The sequence below is a fragment of the Phodopus roborovskii genome, unplaced genomic scaffold (genome assembly GCF_943737965.1).
Source record: "Phodopus roborovskii unplaced genomic scaffold, PHOROB, whole genome shotgun sequence".
NCBI lineage: Eukaryota > Metazoa > Chordata > Mammalia > Rodentia > Cricetidae > Phodopus > Phodopus roborovskii.
The window spans coordinates 13,937,694-13,960,360 of NW_026125059.1; the positions used below are offsets into that span (position 1 = coordinate 13,937,694).

At 48.6% G+C, this 22,667-nt stretch overlaps 1 protein-coding gene across 1 annotated transcript; it reads right to left on the bottom strand.

Moving 5' to 3' along the window:
• Positions 1-275: 275 nt before the first annotated feature.
• Positions 276-5,911, bottom strand: Wfdc2 (WAP four-disulfide core domain 2). The gene is made up of 5 exons (XM_051186544.1): positions 5,617-5,911; positions 4,972-5,115; positions 4,235-4,405; positions 2,564-2,710; positions 276-462 (listed from the first exon to the last, which is right to left on the bottom strand). Exons 1-4 carry the CDS (start codon positions 5,693-5,695, stop codon positions 2,565-2,567), a joined length of 540 nt encoding a protein of 179 aa, XP_051042501.1. The 5' UTR covers positions 5,696-5,911; the 3' UTR covers positions 276-462; position 2,564.
• Positions 5,912-22,667: the final 16,756 nt, after the last annotated feature.

Consider the following 22,667-nt stretch of genomic DNA (forward strand, 5'->3'; position numbering starts at 1 on the left):
CATGCAACACAGCCAGCGGTGAATCTGAGTGATTTCAGAGGTGTTCCTCCACCTCTGAGAGGTTGTGCAGGCTCCATGACCCTTGAAGAATAAGGAGCATCATAGGATTGGTGCAAGGATCCACCAGAGAAATGCTAACACACCAGAGACACCCATGAATCATTGTTCATGACTTCAGAACGGATCTTTCCCTGGATTTTGAACCTGGATGATCCAGTTGTCCCATACTTTCCCACCCACCTAAACCAAGTCAGGGCAAACAGGGACAGAGTGAAGAGAGCAGGTGTTATGGCTTCTCCATTGCTCTAAGTGATCACTTTATTAGTTGGAGGAGGGAGATGCTCTCATGGGTCCAGAAAGAAACGCAACGGCCAGAGAGAAGGAGGGCCACGGGAATGACACCAGATGCATGTCCCAGCAGAAGCATCCTCTCCCCATTCCTCAGACTGGTGGTGGCTGAAGCTGGAGGAAGAAAGCCATGGTAGCATCAACAATAATATGTCACACTAGACACACCTGTCAGCAGTTTAAATCCTGGCCCAGCTTCCTACTTACTCTATCACACTTGCACACACAGCAATGCACCACCCAGGGGCTCTGCCTCCATTTCCCAGGAGGTTCTAGGCCCATCTCTTACACTTCAAATCAAACCTATTGCAGGACCTACTTAGGCATATCACGGTCCCAAATGACCACCATGGTCTCCTTAGAGACCCATAAACATTTATCTTCCCAGAATCTTCCTTCTGCCACCAAAATGTCCCACCATGCCTTCATTCCTTAGATCAGCTTGAGCTGAATTGACCAAATAGATGGCATTTATCCCTGTTCTGTAAGCAAAACAATTGCTTACAGAGGAGATGAAGACGCTAGGTAAGGGTTAGAGCTGAAATGTGAACCCTGGTCTTCCTGCTTGCAATGCCCACCATGCAGTTGCCATTTATGGAGATAAGAGGCAGTTGGCGTCACAGCAGAGCTCAGGGTCCTAGGAAGACTGCACTGAAAAGTATACCTTGAGATAACGACATTGGGCACATTCTCCCTCTCTGGCTTCAATTATCCCTGTGTGCACTAACGGATTCCCCTAGTGATCTGTGATTGCAACCAAAGGCTTCTCTGAGTACTTGCTCATCCTGCTTCCTCGGCCTTGAACACAATCCCCACTCACGTCTCACCAAACTGTGAGTCGTTGCCTCATCCTTTTGTGCCAGCTCAAGGCCACCCCCCCAGCTTTCTCCAACTGCTCCTACTCCATCCTCCCTCCCCCAAGTCTGAGTGACATTTCCTCATCTGTTTCCCACAGCAGTGGGCACTGATAGTGGCACGGGCCCTGTCATCTAGTCTTCCATCTCAGTCACTGCACTGCAAGCTCCAGGGAGTGGTCTCCTTTCTGTCCCAGGACCTCCAGAGCCACACTACCGGATCACCTAATGGGCCAACCACGTATCTGCCTCAGTTTCTCCCTTTTTAACACTTACTGTGTGACATGATGAGATATTAGGTGTTCTGTTTTGCACGTGTGTGTGTATGTGTGTGTGTTTCCTGCATGCATCTATGTGTACCTTATGTGTGTGCAGTGTCCTTGGGTGTCAGAAGAGGGCACCAGAGCCCCAGGGATTGGGATTATAGATGGTTGTCAGCCACTAGGTGGGTACCAGAACTAAACCTGTGTTCTCTGCGAGAGCAGTAAATGCTCTTAACCACCGAGTCACATCTCTAGTCCCAACATAATAGTGTTTTATTTTTAATCACAGACAGAGGGGAGGGTGACTCCCAGCCTTCTCCTTTCAGGGCTCGAGGCACTAAAGGTACCGAATTTAGTCCTGCCTTGCTCAGAGTGAATGCTTAACACATTTCAGACACAACTAATGGATGCAACAGAAGTCAATGACCTCAACCACCTTTGTCCACAAAGATGAAGCTTTGAGTGAATAAAGATCAACTCCTCTGTTTCCTGCTCACCATGCAAACAGATACCTTCTCCTCAACCCCACTGGCCATCGACTGTTCCCCACCCTCCCCCAGTCATCATCCCCCATGCCTTTCCAACTCCTGACTTACTGAAGTCCCTGCTAAACAAAAGAAGTTCATCACTCATCCATCAGCAAGCCTCGCCACTCTGGCCACCTCTGTCCCCTGCCTCCATCTTGGCCAGGTTCATCTTGTCTGCCCACTCACAGGTGAGAGTTCCCCCTCTCATTTCACACCTTCTCCGTGAGGTCTCCTTCACCCACTGTCCCATGTAAACACTACAGTAACACCCTTGTCTCCCCTTCCCCAGGAACACGCCCCATGGCAAGTGCCTCCCTGTCACACACGACAAACTCAGCTCGTTTATTTCTTTTCTCATGCATTAGACAATAAAACCCATCGCCCAGCCTCTTGTCTGGTTTGTTTGACCACACTTCATCCACATACTGTAGATAAATACTAGCTGAGTTAATGAAAGCGGATGTACAGACAGATTTATTATCACCATGTTTTCCAAGGTCTTCCTTTTCAGCTTGCTCTAAGTACCGCCATATGTAGATGTCTCTGGACCCGCCCTCCTGCTCCCACGTACCTCAGAATTTGGGTGTGGCACAGGTCATCTTCCCACAGCCATTGCGGCAGCATTTCATGTTGCCAGAACACTGGCTGTCCACCTGACACTGGTCCTCACAGATGCCGAGCTTGGGGAAATCCACACTGGGGCAGGCGCCCTGCTTTTCTGGGTAGGCAAGGGAGTAAGGGGAGGTAAGCTGGAGGACACGAGAGGACAATCGACAAAACATGGTTGACACTGCTGGGAAGCTGCTTCACCAACAGCAGAGATGCTTACCTGAGAGGATCGTGGGAACCTGAGCTGCTCTCAGGAGTCGTGGGGAGAGATTATCAGCAAACCCCTATTCCTGCCCTCAGATAGCTTTGAAATCACACAACCTCAGTTTGAGTCCCAACTCTGCCATTTTCTACCCAAATCTCCCAGTCGTGGAATCCCTGTCACTAACTACATAGTAAGGTTGCTACAAAAACCAATTATCCCCCACAAACACCATCCTGAAAAACAAACTACTTGATAACGATGAGCAATTAGAAGCGTTAACACCTAATTGGCCCCTGTTGTGAGCCAGGCATTGTTTAGGCAGTAGCTTATCCAATTCTCACAATAATCTTAATATTTCCTTGCATTGACTGCAGAGGAGGAAACTGAGACAGAACGTTCTTAAGCTTCGCCTGAGCCCATACAGGATGAACCAAGATTTGAGCCTCGGGAGATCTGGCTCCAGGGTGTATGCTTCTGCATAGGCTGTAAAATTCAGTGCACATGTAAGGTGACACCCATTCCCTGCCCTTACTCTCATAGGGTCACTAGCAGTCACAGTCACTCAGTGCCATGGCCCTCCCTCCATCCTCGATCCCCCGTGCACAGATAAAACCATCACACTGCACACGCCCCCACACCATGTTCCATTCCATAGAAGTACCAGGCAGGAGAAGGCCCAGCAAGGTAAGATGCACACGGTGAAGTGTGTAGGCAGGTAAAAGGCCCCGAGAGGAGAGGCTGCCAGCATCCTGACTTTGCTAATACAGGTACTCTTGGAGTCTATCCTGAGACAAGGGATTTATTCCAGAGCCAGCGGCCTTGCACAGAGTGTCCACTTATTAAGTAGATGCTTTTGAGGGCCGTTGCTTTACCTCCTGCACCAGTCTTGCAAATTGATGTCATCATGCTCACCTTGAAAGAGAGCAGGCAGTTTCAAACAGCAAGTTGCTTGGGCTCACACACTTAGGAAATGATAGGGCTAGGATTCAAACCCCTGGGCTCTTCCCTGGCTCAAGGGGCCATCTGGCCTGTCCAGACTCAGGGAAGCAGTGTCTTCATCCACATGACAGAGCCCAATGTGTCAGTTGGCTCAACTCTGAGATCTTCCCTGCTCATCCTTTTCCAGGCCCATCCATAGACCCTCCACAACCAAAAGCTCCCCCCTACCCCAATGGGCAAGTCTTCCCTCCACCCTCCACCCTCCACCGTCCATCTTCCTGCTCATATCGTCTTAGGAGTCCTAATTATAAATTCTCCCAGCCTCTGCTGGCATCTCTAGAGGAAATAGGAAAGGCAAAATAGGGAGTAGTGGCTGTGTCCACCATCAAGACCAATAATTACAAACCTTTGGGTTCCCGTTTTGTCCCCACCCCCACTTTCTAAGCCTCCTCTTTTTCCTCTTGGAAATGAGAAGCTTAGATTCCATACCAAGGTCACCTTCTTCCCTGACCACAGTCGGTGGTGTGGTGGAGGCTTGACCTCCCTCTGAAGAAGGAGTATGGTGGGCAGATAGAATAGTATCCTGGTGGTCAGCAGATAGAACAGTATCCTGGTGGTCGGCAGATAGAATAGTATCCGGGAGCTCTTCCTCCTTCAGTCCTAAAGTGGAGGAGATGGTTTTAAGGATAAGGCGGTGGGGGGCAGAAAGTAACGGAACCTCTACCAGCCACGGGATGGCGCTGTGACTTTGTGCAACAATATTTCTTTCGGTAGCTCACTTCCACAGACATAGGTAGGGTGTGGCAAAGTTCTTTCCCGCCCTCAGGGAGAAATCTGGGAAGTCTAGTCAGGCCACACGTTGGAAGGTCCTGAGAGAGGGACTCCGAAGGCAAGAGGTCCCCTGGGCTCGGGTCCCAGCCCAGACGCCACTGAGGGATTGCCCACAGTCTCTAGCCTAGGAAGCCACTGGTCCCAGGTCCCGGAACAAGGTCTGGCTGTGCGTGCCCGGAAGCCCGTCATGCACCAGAGAATCGAGCCCAACCAGGAATGGGGGACCTCCTCCCCATGGGCCGGACAAGGGAGGGCACGGGTGGATCGGGTTTCCACTGCTTCAACCTTCTAGGGTCACTGGGTCTGGGGCGCCTTCTTCCCTGAACCCGTGCGCTCCCGCCCCTCTCAGCCCTCGGTGGCCCCGCCTTGTCCCTGCCAGGTCGCTGAGGGGTTACCTTTAGGCCGGGAACAGACAGAGCTGCACCCCGCCTGGCAGCACTTGAGGTTGTCCAGGCAGTGGTTGTCCGAGGAGCACTCCTTCACACAAGCAGTATTGTTCTGGAGCTGGGGGCACACGCCGGGTTTCTCCGCTCCCGCACCTGGGATGGTGGGAGCAGACAATGCCCTGGGAGAACCGAGCCCAGTCCCACAGGGATACCCACCCCCTGCTCCCAGATCTTCACGTTTTAACTCTACGGACTTCTTCTCTGGTCCCACAGGCCCTCATACCACCCCAGAGGGCTTCATCCCCGGGACAGGAGTCTCCGACACTTGGGGGGGGGGGCTCCCTGATGCTTGGTTTCAAAGCCCCATCTTCTGGGGACTTGAGCCTCTGGCTGCCAGCTTCAGTCATCCTGGGAGCTTCCCTACCCACTGGGTCTCCGCCTTCCGCACAGGGAGAGCCTCCGCCCCTCCAACTTTCAGCCTTAGTGGTCTCCTGACCCCAGTGCATTGAACCCCAGATCCTAAGCTTCGAGAATCACTAGCTGTAGGTCCTAGGGTTCCCAAAATTTAAATTTTTATTGGCCTCCCCACTTTCGCCCCAGAACCCCCCACTTGTGAGACTTCCTTCTGGGCACTGCGCTTCTAACTGCACTCACCTGTGGCTGACAAGTGGGTGAGCAGCAGCAGTCCTAGAAGAAGGCCTGCGGCCCGCAAGCCGAGGCGACTGGCAGGCATGGTGCAGGTGTGAGCTGCAGCCTGGGTGGGGGGGATTTAACCACTCGCGCCGGGGGCGGGGCTGAGCGAGGGGTGCAGGAGGCGGGTAGGAAGCAGAGCGGGCAGCGCGGGCGCCCTGCCACCTCATGCCATTTCACAATCCCCCGGGATCAGGTGTCACTCTTGGCTCTGGTGGGAACCAGGAACCGAGACAGCTTCCGAGCCAGCTGTAGCCGGACACTTGTCCACCCCTCCCTTGTCTTCTACCTTTCTGGAGCCTGAAGGCAAGGCAGGGCAGCAGGGAGCAAAGGGCCTGGGGCTCCTTGGCTCATTTCTAAAGAGTCTGAGGTCCTCCCTGAAACGACTGGAGTCCAGGAATAAGGAGGAAAGGGCAAGGCTGCAGGGAGGCAACAGATGCTGAGGATTAAGTGCTGAGACTTGGGGTCAGACGGATCAGAATGCAGAGCCCTGTTCAAGGATTAGTAGAAGGCAGGTAGGTGTCTTAGAGGCTGCAGAAATAGCAGTGGTTAACAAAGGAGTCCATCCGACAGGGAACAGGTCCGCAAAGAAGAAACACCAGGGCAATTTCCAGCCCTGTGGGACACATTTCTGCCTCTTCCTGCCACACTCTATTCAGACAGAATGGAGAGCGCCTCAGTCTTGGCATCTTTCTCTGTGTCTAGAGAGTTAGTACTGCCAACTGAGTATGACACACAGGCTAGACATTCAGAGGCCTGACCCCAACCTAAGTTCCGAACTAAAGCTGTTCAGGCAAGATTTTGGATACACATCTCTTCCTCCAGGCTGTTTCCTCCATTCCATAAGCATTTTCTGGGTGCCTGAGGTATGACACATACAGAGAGAGTGGTAATAATGACTGTGCAAATGACAGGCACCTTTAGGGCAGATTTCCTGGCTAAAGGCACCTTCAAGATACCCTTCACCACCAGGCAAAACTTAACAGTGTGAACTGGGCCTATGCAGGGATGGCCCTTTCCCTAAAAGCATCCCATAGGGACCTGTAAGTTCCTCCATAATAAATTCCTCCCCCTTCCTAGCCTTCCTTTGTTGCCAAGAGTATCATTTTGGGGTTGACTCCTTGTCCTCCTGGCCTCTGCAGGTAACAAATGGTTCTCCTGTCTTTCACATCTTGGCTGGATTTATTTTAGCTTAGCACCCATCAAGATGTGAACCACCGAGTTCAGTTACCATGATCAAAAGGGGGCCGTCCAGCGCTGGTCGTGCGTGGGATGACAGGGGCTAGGTTTGACTTTCACCTCCACCACTTACCATTTGAAGGGCCTTGGATGAAACATTTCCCCCTTTTGAAAAGCCATTTTGTCATCTGAAAAAAATACTGATTGGGGGCGTGGGATGTGCCTCAGTGGACACAGCCCTTACCAGGTATGTGTGAGGCCTCTAGGTTCAATCCTCAGGACCACAAACACAGAGAGAAAAAGAATAGCTATTAAAGTCACATTCCATGAGAACCAGAATGCCATGCTCCTGCCCTGGAACAATCATGGAGTCCACACTTGTTGACATAGGAACCCCAGGGCAAGCTTGGCGTATGACTATAGCATACATAGCCACGACTGTCCAACAAATGATAAATGTCTACTGCTAGGAAGGCACCTGCTGAGTGAATGCTACCCTTTATGCTCCTGGGTCTCATGTCCTTGGATTCAACCAACCTCTGATGGAAATACTTGGGGACAAAACTGTGCCTGTGTTGAACAGGTGCTGACTGTCATTTCTTGTCACTGTTCCATAAACAATACGGTGTACAGTGGGTATTTCACAAGATTTAAAGCACACCATAATATACATGCGTTCTAGGCAAACACCACTCTATATTTTTATTTAATACATTTATTTTTGTAAGTGTACAGCCCACTGAACCTGTCCACACATTTTTGCCGGTGGCTGGGCCTTCTCCAAACTTTGTGTTTCTGGTGTAAGTTACTGGGGTTCAGTGTTTCAATGCCGTTTGGTAAGTCCTTTACTACGGACCACAGTGGAGTGATAAGCTTCTAGTCCGGACCTTTCTTACAGAGTCTGTCATGCTGGACTGGGTGTCTGGGCATGTGCAGACTTAGATTTGGGCCCCTTGTTAGCTTTGCCCCAGGACTTGTTGCTTCCTTGGCCAGCTCTCTGGCATCTTTCTGTTGCCATCATCCTTGGGCAGTATGACAACACTCTGAGAATAGCAGTACCCAGGATAGCCCCACTTCCAGGTGGCAAGAGCCAGGGTGGCATTTGACTCCAAGGGGACAGCACCATAACAGACACGTGTATCGTATGATACATATATGAGCTCACGGAGACTGTGGCAGTACAAAAGAGACTGCATGGTTCAAACCAGACAAATCCCTGACTGAGAACGGAAGTGGGCGTCAGGTCCACTGCTAACAAACTGTTTGAAACTGGTGTCTGCTATGAAAGGGAAAATCAGTTCTCTCGGACGGAGTATCGCTGAGTATATCAGCCACCCTCGCAGGCAGACCCCAGCCCAAGAGTAGTGAGCCAACACAAAATGAACTCCATTTTTTTTTTTGGGTGGGGGTGCACTTTTTGTTTTGTTTTGGCAATTTTTTTCTTACTTGGTTTTTTGTTTGATTTGATTTTCATTTTGGGAGAGGGAAAGAAAGAACATGAAGTTGGGTGGGAAGGGAGGCAGGGTGAATCTACAAAAAGTTGGGGGAGGGAAGGAATAGGATTAAAATATAATATTTCTTTAAAATTTAGTAAAAAATTAAAATAGCCGGGTGGTGGTGGCACAAACTTTTAATCCCAGCACTCGGGAGACAGAGGCAGGTGGATCTCTGTGAGTTCAAAACCAGCATGGTATACAGAACAAGTTCCATGACAGGCTCCAAAATTACAGAAAAACTGTGTCTTGAAACCCCCCCCCCAAATTAAAACAAATATTGCTGAGAGGAAAAGTCAGGATATGGGGAGCCACTGCTTTCTACAGGGGTCTTGTCTGGGTTTGGGTGTTTGTGGGAGACGTGGAGATACTCAAATACAACTGTGTATATCAAACTTCAGAATTCAGAGCAGCAAATGCCAAAACAATGACCAAGGGAGTTGCATGAGAAGTACCTGCAAGCACTCTCCTAACCCCAGAAGTCTAAGACTTTGTACGACCCAGGGGGGATTTTTCTGCGGGGAGGAGGGTTAGCTGCTACAGGGAAAATTGGGATGTCCTCTGGGTAGAGTTTAGTGATACGGATGCATCCACCCACTGAGCCGATGAAGGATGTTGGTAAAAGTGGCTGAAAACTGTCTCCTCCAGCTTTGCAGGCTGGGCACTGGAGACATGCCATTGTTGGGAGGGGCTGGGGCTATTTACTCTGAGCTCAGAGAAAGTCAACAGCAAGAAGGCTGAGAGCTAGGTGGGGTCATAGCCCTGAACAAGCTCCTGCAGCCCAGAGCACACAGAGGACGGATTGGTGAGCAGCTGGTTGAGCCGGTAGACCAGATGGCTACTGGACATTTATCCTTGGGCACTGCTGCACACAGCTTTCTTCCAGAACTTATCCAGCTTCCTTGAACAGGGTATTGTCAGGTCCTCGCCCACCCAGGCTCTCATGGGCTCCCGTGTTGACTGGCACTCTCTTCTGGAATATGGATTAGAACAAGGCCTGGGGAGTAGGGGGGCTAGTAGAACATGAGGAAAAAATTCTCAAGGTCAGTTATGTCAGATGTTTGGGCTGTGACTCAGAACAGCACTTCACCTTGAGGGGCTATATTTTCTTCCACAAAATGGGCATCGTTGTAGCATCTTGTAGGGTTGTTAAAAGGATTAAAGGGAAGAGGAAAAGCAAAAGCAGGGGGGTGGCAGATCCAGCTGGAGCTCGTCTATTATTAGCCCACATAGTACATTTCTAAATTTTGAATTAGTTGCCAATGTTTAAAAGTGGAGAATTGCACATAAAAGAAATAACCTTTTCGATTCTCTTAGAAATAGCACAGGACCTGGCAGCAAGTCCTCAAACCCATAAAGAAATTGTCAGCTGGAATGCAGCTCTCAGAACTGGGCCTGCACCACGATCACCTGAAGGGACTGTGGAAATGTAGCTTGTGGAGAACTAGGGTTGCAGCTCAGCTGGTAGGGTGCTGGCCTGTCACACAGGTAGCGCTGGGTTCAGTCCCCAGCTCTGCTTAAACTGGGCATGGTGGCTCACTCCCGAAGACAGGAGGGTCAGACATTCAAAGTCATCGTTGGCTACATAGCAACCTGGGCTATGTGCGAGCACCCCCAGAATGGGTCTGGGTATAACCTGAGAGTGAACCCCTGTAACAGAATTCCAGATGCTGCTGGTGAAGCCGCCACACTGGGGTCACCGTGACACAGTGCTAAGCTGCCATGCTTTCTTTTTATGAGAGAGCTATCACCATTTTGCAGATAAAAAAAAACTGTGGTTCAGTGAGGCAGAGTGACTTGCTGGTAGGAACCAAGACCATTAATTGTTCTGTGGCTTCAGCTGTTTCAATATTACATCCACCCACCCCATTCCACACATACTCCTGAGTTTAAAAAAGAGTGCATGTCATTGTGGGGCATGTCTTTAGTCCCAGAATTTAGGAAGCAGAGGCAGGCAGATCTCTGTTGAGTTTGAAGTCTTCCAGATCTGCACAGTGAGTTCCAGGCAAGCCAGGGCTACATTGTGAGGAACTACATTGTGAGGAAGAAGATGAAGAGGAGAGGGGGGGGAGGAGAGGGAGAGGGGAGAGGGCAGGAGGAAGGGGAGGAGGAAGAAGAAGAAAAATGAATTAGCCGGGTAATCAGGGTTCTGAGATGACTCAGGGAGTAAAATCACTTGCCCTGCAAGCCTGAGGACTTGAGTTCAGGCTGCAGAGTCCATAGGATGGAGCAAAACCCAACCACCTAAAGTAGTCCTCCGACCTCGGTCCTGTGACACCTGTATGTACATGCCGCTGTCACTAAAGTCCATTCACACACAACTAAGTAAAATCTTCAAAAGAGAGAGAGAGATGATGATGCGTCAAAAATTTGGGGCATGACTCAATGAGTATGAAATATATTTATAAGAGAAGGAAATAGAACACAGAGAAGGAAAGATTTACAGCAGGAGGGGCTGTTAGTCACCTGCAGACATGCCCTCTCTAAAAAGGCAGTAAACAAGTTTATGTGGAGCTTTAAGGGCTTCCCAGGAGCAAACTGGCTGCCTGCTGTACGATGGGAGCTTTCCCCCTGAACTTATGGACTCTGTTAAACTTGCTTCCATTTTATGGAAAGCTCTTTTACTAGACACATTGGCTATTTTGTTTGGCCGTCTTCCATGTGTCTATCCCTTTTCTGACAAAGCGCCCTGATTTTGGTTTGGGGTGCTCTTCCTATAGCAGAATAGGTGGCAGGATTGTCAACCCAAGTGCCTTCCTTACCCCAGACAGAGAGCAGCCAATCAGATGCTGACCTGAGGCCATCAGTCTGAACAAAAGACTGCAGAAGACCAGAGCTCTCTCACAGGTGTCCTGGGAAGGTCTCAATTATTCCTGATTTACCTTCCTTTCCAAGGTAGATGCTTTTTAATCTTCCCTTCAGTTCTGTGGCCTAAGCCAAGCCGGCTAGTGCTATTTTCCTTGCCAGCAGCAGAGCCCGTCCTTGGTTCTGTTAGGGATGGAGAATGGGCCCACTGCACCGTTACAGCACTTTCCTAGGTTTCCTGGTCGCCATCAAACTCAGACTCTGCAAAAACAAGATTTTCCTGGCATTTCAGGAATTGCAATTCAGGGAATGGGTTCTCAGAGACCTCTGAGTCACTGTTCAAAGGAGTGGGGGGAGCTGTCTGGAGAAGAGGAAGTGCAGGATAGTAGGAACCATGTCACCCAGGAAGATGGAGGAAAGAGTGCACATGCTTAGCCAGGGTGTCTGGAACGTAAGAGCCTAGCCGTGTCATGATGCATATCTCAAGGAGACTCTGGGCTAGAGGTAATCGTGAAGCCTGGAGGAAGCAGGTCACAAGGCACATGCATTCAAAGGGCATACAAATCTTTTTCCTGCACACCTCCTGCCTCTTTGCTTTCTGTCTGCCCGGAGTGAGCAGCTTTGATCACCTCGCCTTTCCACCACGATCTTCTACCTCATCACAGGTCCAGAAATAATGAAGCCACTTCAGAAACCATGAGCCAGAATAACTTTCTTCCTTTGAGTTGTTTCTCTTGGGTATTTTGTCACAGTCATGGAAAGCTGAGTAGTGGTTTCTCATGTAAACGCCTCCTGACCAGGCGGCCACAGCCTCTGTAGGACTGACGATACTGTCTTTCTTTCCTTGCCCACTACACCAAACTCAGTCTTCCTTCTAAACTCCTTCCATGCCGTCTTCTCCTCCTCCCTGTTACCTCCTCTACCACGCAGGCCCCTTTTACCCACAGCTTGGATGAAAGCCTGCCCCTGTATCCTCCTTAATTCCATGCGATTCTATGCCCACTGTGCATCCCAAATAAGCATCATTCAAAATCACATTACTTTTTTCTCTTTTTTCATTTGTATGTGTGTGTGTATGCATGTGGGGGGCACGTGTTAAAGGCATGGGATTCGCATGCACGTGCACCTGCGTGCACCCGTGTGTGTATGTGTGTGTGTGTGTGCACATACATGCATGCATGTGTGCGTGGTCCCCAATTTCTCTTCTACTTTATTCAATGAGGCAAGGCCTCTCAGATCTGAAGCTCACAAATACAGCTCACCTTCCTAGCAGGCTTGACTGCTAGGAGATCCCTTGTCTCTGCCTTTGTAGGCTGGAATTACAGGCAGATCACCCTGTCCACCTGATATTTATGTGGGTTTGGGGGAACCCAAACTCTGATCCTTAGCCTATCAAGGCAAGTGCTATGGCCACTGAGCAATCTCCCCAGCCCCCAAGCCATGTGTTAGTTCCCACCACTTTCACCTGCCTATCCCATCTCAGTAAGCAGCAACTCTACTTCCCCAGTACTCAGGTCAGGGCCCTGATAGTCATCAGCCCAGGTTCTTCTGCAGGACTCAATGGAAATGACGGAGAACCGAACAACAGCAACTGAGCAAGGCTTTCTGGAGCTCAGGAGAACAGGGCCTGGGTGGGGCTCCAGTCTAGCTCAGATATACACAGAGAGCTCACATAGCCCGACACACAGAGCAGGGGAGTAGCTTGCCTTTAGCACTTGAGACTGCACTAGGCACGGTGACCCACTCATGCATAGTGAGTTCATTTGGGCCAGCTTCCAGAAAGATGGCAGAGGGCTGGCTCATTCCTGCCACTTTGGGAAGGTCCTGCATTCAGAAACTGGCATTCTGCTTATGTGGAGGTTTTGAAAAAATCCCATTTACAAACCTTGAAGGAAGCAGATACTGAAATACATCAGCTTCTCACTTAGAACAGAAAATGTGGATTTCTAAGATTTATGGAACATGGGTCCCATGAAATATGCCTTTTTTTACTCAGTCTCACAGCTCCTCTCTTTGTCTGTTAACCCATCACAGGCCACTGGCTCTGGCTTCAGATATATAGAAGTATCCAGAATTCGTCCCTTACCATTCCTGCCTCCCTGTCTGGCACTGTTACACTGCAGGCACACGGCTACTCCACGTGCAGTGATGGTTTGGATGAGAAATGCAGACTCGCCTCTGAGCATACCTTAATGAGGGAGAGCCCTTCTGAAGGAAGTACATCATTTGGTTTCAGGCTTTGAGGTTTTATAGCATTGCCCACTCCCTGTCCCCTGCCCCCCACGTGAGGATGAAAATATAACCAGGTAGCCTCCTGATGCCATGCTTCCCTGTCTGTTGTTATGCCTACCCCATTCCCTGCACACCTTCTCCATCATATCCCTACACACACACACACACACACACACACACACACACACACACGAGAGACAGACAGACTCACTCACTCTATCCATCTGCAACTGTAAACCCTTAAGTTGCTTTTGTCATCACATTTTATCACAGTAACAAGAAAGTAACCAATGCACCCACCTTCCATCTGTGCTAACCCTTCTCTGCACACGGCCGGCCGGCTGGAGGGATAGCACTCCTCCGCTCACACACCCCACAGACTCCGTAAGTAAAAGCCAGAGCCCATGGTGGCCCATCCCACCAGCCTCTGGCCTCATCTGCTGCTGTTTCTGCTCCCAGCACTGTCTATTGGGACTGGGCAGCCCTGCCGGCTCACTCCTGCCTCAGTGCTCCTGGACAGAAGCTGTCAATACTTGTTCCAGGTCCTCAGTGAAAGGCTTTTCGACAGTTTGATTTAATATTACAGCTTCCCTTGCTTTTCGATCTCTATTCTCCCTCTTAGCTGCTCGAAGCAAGTGAGGAGCCATGAGTGTTCTGCATGCTTGTGTGTTTGGCTGCACCTCACTGTGCAATATAAGGTCGAGAAGCTGAGTGTGTGCGTGTCTGATTGACAGCTACAGCCTAAGGTCCTAGGAATAATAAATAAATAAGAAAGAAAAAAGAGGGGAGAGGGAGGAAGGGAGGAAGGGAGGGAGGGAGGAAGGAAGGAAGGAAGGGAGAGGGAAAGAAGAAAAGCACAGAGCTGGAGATGTGGCTCAGTTGGTAGAGTGCTTGGCTAGCATGCACTCAACCCTACCTTCCGACCCCAGACCTGCATGAACCAGTCACCGCGGGGTTGCATACCTGTAATCTCAACTCTTGGGAGGTAGAAGCAGGAGAATAAAATCCTAAATCCTAAAGTGAGCTCCCAGACTCCACCTAGCTTGGTGGACAGGGGTCACCCACCCTCTGTGGTTCGGGTTCCTGCTCTTTGCTCCTTGGCTCCTGTCCCCAGCCCTTTGGGCCTCTGTACTCTTCATACCCTTCAGCATTCCAGGCATCACTCCCACAGGCTCTCTGCACCTGTCACTTCCTCTGCCTGGAATTCTTTCTTACCAGAAAATCACTAGCTTCCATCTTCCCTATGTTCCGGGCTCAGCCTGATATTGTTTCCTGTAGAGCAGTGGTCCTCAATCTTCCTAACGCTGGGATCCTTTAATGCGCAACCTTCCTAACGCTGGGACCCTTTAATGCGCAACCTTCCTAACGCTGGGACCCTTTAATGCAGTCCCTCGTGTTGTGGTGACCCCAACCGTAAAATTATTTTCGTTGCCACTTCAAAACTGTAATTTTTCTATTATTATGGATTGCAATGTAAATATCTGACGTTCAGGATATGTGGCCCCTGTGAAAGGGTCATTTGATCCCAAAGGGGTCACAAACTATGGGTTGAGAAGCACTGCTCTAGAGGCCTTGGCTGGTGGCTGCATGGAAAGCAGCGTCTACTCTCCCCACTCAGCTTTCCTTACCCGCGGCACTCACCACCAGTGGACACATTGCACAATTACGGATTCTTCGGTGAGTCAACTCGCCCTTGTAGAATCTTAGCTGTAGGTCATCAGGAATGTTTTTGGTTCTCTGTCATCTCCTTAAGACCTGTGTCAGGTGCATTCTGGTCATAACCACTTGAGCAATATTTGTTGAATGGATGAATGGAATAACTCATTCTAAAAATAACTCATTGTAGCCAGTTCCTGCTCTGGCTACCACATATTACAGATCGTCTCTCTTAACCTTTAGACAAATTCTTCCAGGTGACTGTTCTTGTCTGCTCTGTAAAGTGAAGGCAAGAAAGAGATTCAGAGAAACAGAAAGGCTACATCTATTTCCCAGGGCTCAGAACTGACAGTGACACTTAGGATGAAAACTTAGCTCTGGTACCCATAAGACTCTACAGCAGTTTTGTCCTGATTGCAGCTCCAGGATAAGAATATGCCTGCCCTTGGACAGGATTCTCCATCACCCTCAGACAAGATTCTCCATCACCCTTGACAGGGTTCTCCATCCAACATTGGACAAGGTTCTCTGTCCATCCTTGAACAGGGTTCTCCATCACCCTTGAAGGGGGTTCAAAGCTCCTGTCTGGAAACTTCACTGGCCCTCTGCTGCCTTCAGGACAAAGACTAAGCTCATTAATATTATTTCCTTTCTGTTTTGTTCTTAAAATGTTCAGACATTATATGTGTATGCATGTTTAACCTGCATATGTGTCTATGCATCTCATGCGTGCATGGTGCCCAATGAGGCCAGAGAGGGGTGCTAGGTACCCTGAGACTATAGTTAATAGCAGTTGTGAACCACCACATGAGGGCCAGGAGTCAAACTTGGGTCCTCTAGAAGAGCAGCCAGTGCTCTTAACCATGGAGGTGCCCCCCCAGCCCTTAGTCTAATTTCTTGTGTCTTCCTGATTTTATTCCCAGCCATAGCCCTTGCTCTGTGATACACAGACCTCTCCAGAGAGTCACTGTCTTATCAAAGATCCCCTAACCCAGCTTACACCAGAATCTTCCTTTACAAACAGGCTGTTACACACAGTCAGATCACCCAGGACACAGAATTCATGATAAATAAATATATATATATATATATATATATATATATATATATATATATATTTCATTATCTAACCCTGAAGATCAGGATTAAGAAAGCAAACTGTTTCAACCCTATGTGCTAAGTATTTTCTTATGGGGAAGCTTTCCCTCCCCATTTAATTCACTCATTAAACAAATATTTATTGTATCCTTAGCACCTCTGGTTGAAGTTGTAGCATGCAAGACTGTGTTTCCTAAAGACTATGGCAACAACGTTTCTATCCCATGGCTCTTCTGTAGTATGACCTAGCTATTCACCCTTCAAGAAGTGGAGCCAGGCCAGTGAGATGGCTCAGTAAGTAAAGGTGCTTGCTGTGAAGCCTGAAGACCTGAGTTCGATCCCTGGGATTCACATTGTGAAACTCTTGCAAGTTGCCCTCTGACTGCTGCATGCATTCCAATGGCACATGCATACACTTGTATACATGTGTGCAATTGCACATGTGCACACACACATGCACGTGCACACACATACACACACACAAATGAAAAGCTGTAAAACATTTTTAAAGGAAAACAGTTTTTGTTTGTTTAATAAGTAAAATTCACTCTCCGTTCACTAGAATCTTGGTGTACCTTCTGACTGTTTATCCTCAGGGGCTAAACAGTAGACTACTGGGTCTGCAGTGTAGCTCATTTATACTTGCCTGGAATATTCAAGACCCCATGTTTGAGCCTCCACACTAGAAACAAAACCAAACTCATTAAACATTTAAGATGTGATAACTGGGGATTAGCAAATGAATAGTTCTCTAACATGGCCATACATTAGAATCTCCATGACCTGTGCATCTGAAACCTCATAAGCACATGTGTCCTCTCATTTACAAAAAGCAAGAAACCAGTAGGCACAGTGTAACACTGCTTTCATCCCAGCACTCGGGAGGCAGAGGCGGACAGATCTCTGAGTTCCAGGCCAGCCTGGTCTGCAGAGTGAGTTCCAGGACAGCTGGGTCTGCACAGAGAAGCCCTGTCTTGTCTCTAAAACCCACAAAAGAAACAGGAGACCGGCTGTATGTGGAGCCTAGAGATGGAGGGGAGACAGTCAGCAGGGCAGGGGAAGTGCAGGTCAGTTTCTTGCTGGTGGAATTCTCTCAGCTGAAGGTCCCAAGAATAAAAACACTGAGACATGGCGATCAAACGCTGAAATCATGATTCACCACTCGCAGAAAAACAGCTCCACAAAAGGAGCCCTTGAGAGGTATGCCTGGCATGACAGGAAGTCTACCAAGATGAAACTGGAAAGAAAGAAGCCAGGAAAATAAGGAGCAAATCTTAGCTCGTGCCAGGTGGCATGGTAACTTAGAGCTACTGATAGCTCTAAGGATGACATATGATTCCTTTTATGCGTGGTTTAGAAATGGAAAAGATGATTCAGAAACTGCTTTGGATCTATCACCTGCCATGCATGCTACCTGGCCTCTGCTTGTCATCCATATGGTACCAGGCCTTAAGGCAAATGGGACTGGTATCACCTTGATTTTCTCCATCGTCATTATCATCATCATCATCATCATCACTTTGGTTTTTTTCGAGGCAGGGTTTCTCTGTCCTGGAACTCTGTTTGCAGACCAGGCTGGCCTTGAACTCACAGAAATCTGTTTGCCTCTGCTTCTAGAGGGCTGGAATTAAAGGTATGTACCACTACCATCTGGCCTGAATTTCTCCTTTGTTAGGAATGGGATTTGTTTGTGGGAGAGAGGCATCAGCTTTAAGGGAGAAGATAACTCTTTGAAACAGAATACATTTGAAGGGATGGTGTGATGGCTCCATGGGTAGAGGGCATCCAGCCATGCAAATGTGAGGGCCAGACTTCTGGTCTCCAGCATCCATGAGTATGCTGGGCCTGTGAAGCAGCATCCCTCTAATCTCTAGAGATGGAGACAAGGGACACCAAGGCAAGGTAGCCAGCTAAACTAGCCAAATTGTCAAGCTCTGGGCTCAAGTGAGAAACTCTGCTTCAATATCCAAGGTGGAGAGCAATTGAGGAGGACACTGGGTATGAACATCTGGCCTCCACGTGTCCCCTTCCCATACACACATGCACCTGCCCATACAGAAAGACTCAGGCACATGGAAACATGAAAGCACCCCATACTCGCATCAAGTAACTAAATAGACTGAATAAACTCTCAATGAGAATGCCTCTTTTTTATCTAAGTGTATCCCATAGCATATCCAAGGGCCAGAAACTTGTGGTAGGAAGAACAAGACTGTCCTTAGTAGCTTCCATGGATAAAACTGCTTCTGAGGCTCTAATTCTGAGCCTCGGTAGAGCAAGAGACCATGCTGAGTATGAAGTGGGGCCTTAGACAACCACACCCTCACCAGGTTAGTCAACATGGAAGACATTACCAAAAGAATGAAAAGAGACTAATTCAGTTGGACATAATTTTTTTGTGAAACATAATTGTTTTTGTGAAACAGCCCTTGCTGTCCTAGAACTCGCTCTATAGACCAGGCTGGCCTTGAACTCACAGAGAGCCACCTGCCTCTGCTCCCTGAATGCTGGGATTAAAGGTGTGCACCACCACCCAGAATTTGGACATAATTTCTACAAATTGATGTTTTATGTCGCCACATTCTGGGGTGGCTCATGGTACAACTATAAATACAACAGAGGTAAATCAGGCAAGATCTCTGCTTCCCTGGACCATACTCCTGTGAAGATCCGCGAGCACGTTACTCGGTGAAAACCAGCATTGCTGACATGGGTAAACGTCATAAAGAAAACAAACTGAGTCATATTACTGTAAGTTGGAGGTGAGAAATCCAGGAAAGGGATCTATGAGAGGGTGACATTTGATCTGAGCCACAAATAAACACACAACCACCTAGGGAGGGGCTGTGTGTTATAGGAAAAGGTTAAAACAAGCCCGAAAGCTTCCAGGTTGCAAGAAACTAAAGGAAATGGAGTCAAGAATGAGGAGGGCCAAGGCTGCGTAGGGACCTGAGGGCTGTGTCACCTTCTACATGCAATGAAAAGTCACAGGACACTTTCAGCTGGGGAGTGAAGTCACAAAATCTTCCAGCTTGTGATTTCTGAAAATCGTATGATTGCTCTAAAGAATGAATTACAAGAGGAAAACTGTAGAAACAGGAGGAGAGTCATAAGGAGCCTTTCGCCATTGCCTTAGCCCAGGATTGATGGCAATGACCCCTTTTATTGGCCACAGGAACAGGAAATGTTTGGAACTGGTCAGTCTGTTACATCTAGAAGACGGATCTGACGGTATTGGACTGCCACCCTAAGATGAAGTTACACGGATGTGGTTGCTTATTTGTTTGTTACCAGTGGGCCAATTCATCCCGGCAGCCTCTCCTGTGATGGAGAGGCTGGGGACATACGTAACTGCAAAAGGGAAGCAAGATGAGATTTCCTATTTCCTGGAGTGATGTGGGAGTTTTTAAATGCGAGTGCAATGATTTGAGAGGTGAAGGTTAAGGACTAGAAGTGGGGTGCAGTTGGTAGATTGCTTGCTTAGCGTGCACAAGGCCCAGGGTTCCATCTGCAGTGTTACACACACCAGATGTGGTACTCACCTGCAGCCTAAGCAGAAGGATGTGAACGTCGAGGTTAGTTAGGTAGAGAGTTGGAGGCCAGCCAGGGATATGTGAGACATTGCCAGAGAGAGAGGGAGGGACAGATGGAGAAAGGGAGAGAGGGGAAAGTGAAAGAGGGGGGAGACACGTGCAGAGAGAAAGAGAGAGGGGGGAGGGAGGGAGGGGGGAAAAGAGAGGGGGAGGGGGAGGGAGGGGAGGGGGAGGGGAACAGGGAGGGGGAGGGAAACGGGGAGAGGGAGGGGTGGGGAGGCAGAGAAGGGGGAGAAGAGGGGACAATGTCTCCCCTTTCCTTGACTCAAGGAAGGCGTGTGACTGCCTTGGCTTAGTGTAAGTGACTCTGAGCTAACTCACAGAATCTCACAAAAGGACAGTTCCCACTCTTTTCAAAAGAGCACTAGTTCTTGGCACCTGAGCCTGCATGGAATTAGTCTAAAGAAGCTCACAGCCCAGCTGCCCACAGAGCCCAATCTTCCCATCATCCCAGCGCTGGTGCCAGCAGATGCACAATGTTAAATAACTCCAGGCCTAGCCACTGAGCCCTCGTAGCTCCTGGAGTCTTTCCAGGCCCAAGAACTAGGCCATGCCCACTGTGCTATCTGCAAATGCTCTCCCTTAAGCCCATTAGCAGGATAAACAATGCTGTATGAGCCCGGTTTTAGAGTGACACCCCATGAAAATGGACAAGTGACTGTGAAGTTTGGGTCTCGGGTCTTGAGTTCAGCTTATCTTTCTAGCTCCATGGTCCTTGGCTAACAGTTTCAGCTCCCTGGGCCTCAGTTTCTACTTCTAGGCTCATACGGTTAATAAACACTGATTTTTTTTTTCCAAAGCAATCAGATGGTGCCTAACACTTGATTAATAGCTTTTGTCAAAGGGCCTTGTAGGGGTTAGCGGGATGGCTCATCAGGTGAAGAAGGTCCTTGCCACCAACGGCTGACAACCTGAGTCCCCCTGGGAACCCACGTGGTGAAGCAGAGGTCTAACACCCAAAGGTTGTCCTCTGACCTCCAGCTGAGGTGGCGGGGATGGATGAACACACACACATAAATAAATAAATAAATGTGATTTTAAAATTTACAAATCAAAAAGCTTGTAAATGTCTTGTTTCCCTTCCTGGCCCAACTTCCTACAAGCCATCGTCCACCTGCGACGCAAGAGCCTCAGGACTAGACCTAAGATACTTGTTTACTCTCACCCCACCAGTTCTCAGTGCACTGAAACTTTCAGTAGCCTTAAAAGATGTTAGTTAGACTGGGCTGGCTAGGCGGGTCAGCTGGAAAAGGAGCCTGACCCATAAGCCTAGAAGCCTGAGTTCCACCCTCAGAAACCACACAAAGGTGAGAGGTGAGGACCGACTTCACAAAGTTGTCTTCTGTCTTCCACATGTACACTGAGACATGAGCCACACGCATGCATCATACATGTGCAGTAATAGCAGTAAAACTTTTTAAAAGATGAGGAAGTCGGGCTGGGTGGTGCTGGTGCACACCTTTAATCCCAGGGCTCGGGAGGCAGAGGCAGGGGGATATCTGTGAGTTCGAGGCCAGCCTGGTCTACAGAGTGAGTTCCAGTACAGCCAGGGCCGTTACACAGAGAAACCTTGTCCCAAACAACAACAACAACAATAATGGACCAGTACCTGTTCTGTTAGTGGCAGTGTTCCTCGTGCAGGACTGGGTTAAGCCAAAGGATCAAGTTGTAGGAAGCAAGGCTGCCTGCTGTGCTCCGCCCCTTTCTCTGGAATCACTCCCCTTCCATCCCCTGACATGAGCAGCACCCAGATGCAGCTGTCTGATCTTAGACTTCCATTGTCCAGAGCTGTGAGCCAAGGCAACACTCTTTTCTTTATTAACTATCTGCTCTAAGATATTCACTAAGAAGAAAGGAAGAAAAGAAGGGAGAGAGGTAGGGAGGGAGAAGGGAGAGAGCATCTCTCCAGCACCCACCCCCATGTTTCTATTCTTGTTTAAGATATTGTACCTATACAGCCTATTTAAAAATATAAAGTTTTATCCTTGAAAGCTATTTAGGATAATAAAAAACACACACACACAGGATAGGGGGCTAGAGAGATGGCTCAGTGGTTAAGAGCACTTGACTGCTCTTCCAGAGGTCCTGAGTTCAATTCCCAAAAACCACACGGTGGCTCACAACCATCTGTAATGGGCTGCAGATTCCTTCTTCTGGTGTGCATGGAGATAGAGCACTCATACACATTTAAAAAAAAATGCAGGTTAGTAGTTAGTCATCTATAACAATCAAAGGTATAGTCATGTTAGGTATGTTTTCAAGGTCAATAAGAGACATATTTTAAGTAGATCGATGGTCTTCAGCAACTTCAGAGTCATACAGAATATGGCATTTTAATGTTCTAATAATGTTCTCATGGCAGTGAGACATGTCTGCTCCTGGCAGCACCAATCTACTTCACAAAAGGATGATGGGCACTGAAGAACCTCCACATGGAGTTTGCTTTTTTGTGGAAAAAGCTAGCCATTTGGGCAAGAAACTGCCCTTGTACCAACTGCTGACAGTATGCTTTCCCAACTGGATCAGCAGTTTCTATATTACTTTCTCTTTAAAGACTTTATCTTATTATCTATAAACTACTTTTTTATGATTGTCTCTATCCATTTTCTTTCCTTCTTTAAGCCTACACACATTTTTAAACAAACTGTAATCTGTTTAAGAGGGATTTTTCCCCCTACCTGGATCTGCTTTTATTGAACACTTGCAGCATTTTCTGACCACGTGAGACAAATCTGCCGTGTCAGCCACTACACAGATCATTGTACTACATGGCATTGGCACATGGCCCTGGCAGCTGGCTCCAGCCTGCAGGCTGCAGCCAGTAACTGTGCTTCTGTATGCCACCGAGCACCAGCCTGCCTACCTGAGAGCCTGCAGTACTAGGAAGCTACGTCCGGCGACTTGTCCAGAATGTTTCTTAGCTTTCTCAGGCCCTACGTTTGGATATTTGAGCCCCACA

Excerpts from the sequence above, each read along its gene's own strand:
- Wfdc2 (XM_051186544.1), bottom strand. The coding sequence starts at position 5,695 with ATGCCTGCCAGTCGCCTCGGCTTGCGGGCCGCAGGCCTTCTTCTAGGA. Across the intron at positions 5,116-5,616 it reads CACCCACTTGTCAGCCACAG|GTGCGGGAGCGGAGAAACCC; the intron begins GTGAGTGCAGTT and ends CCACCATCCCAG. Across the intron at positions 2,711-4,234 it reads CAGGGAAGAAGGTGACCTTG|AAAAGCAGGGCGCCTGCCCC; the intron begins GTATGGAATCTA and ends TTGCCTACCCAG.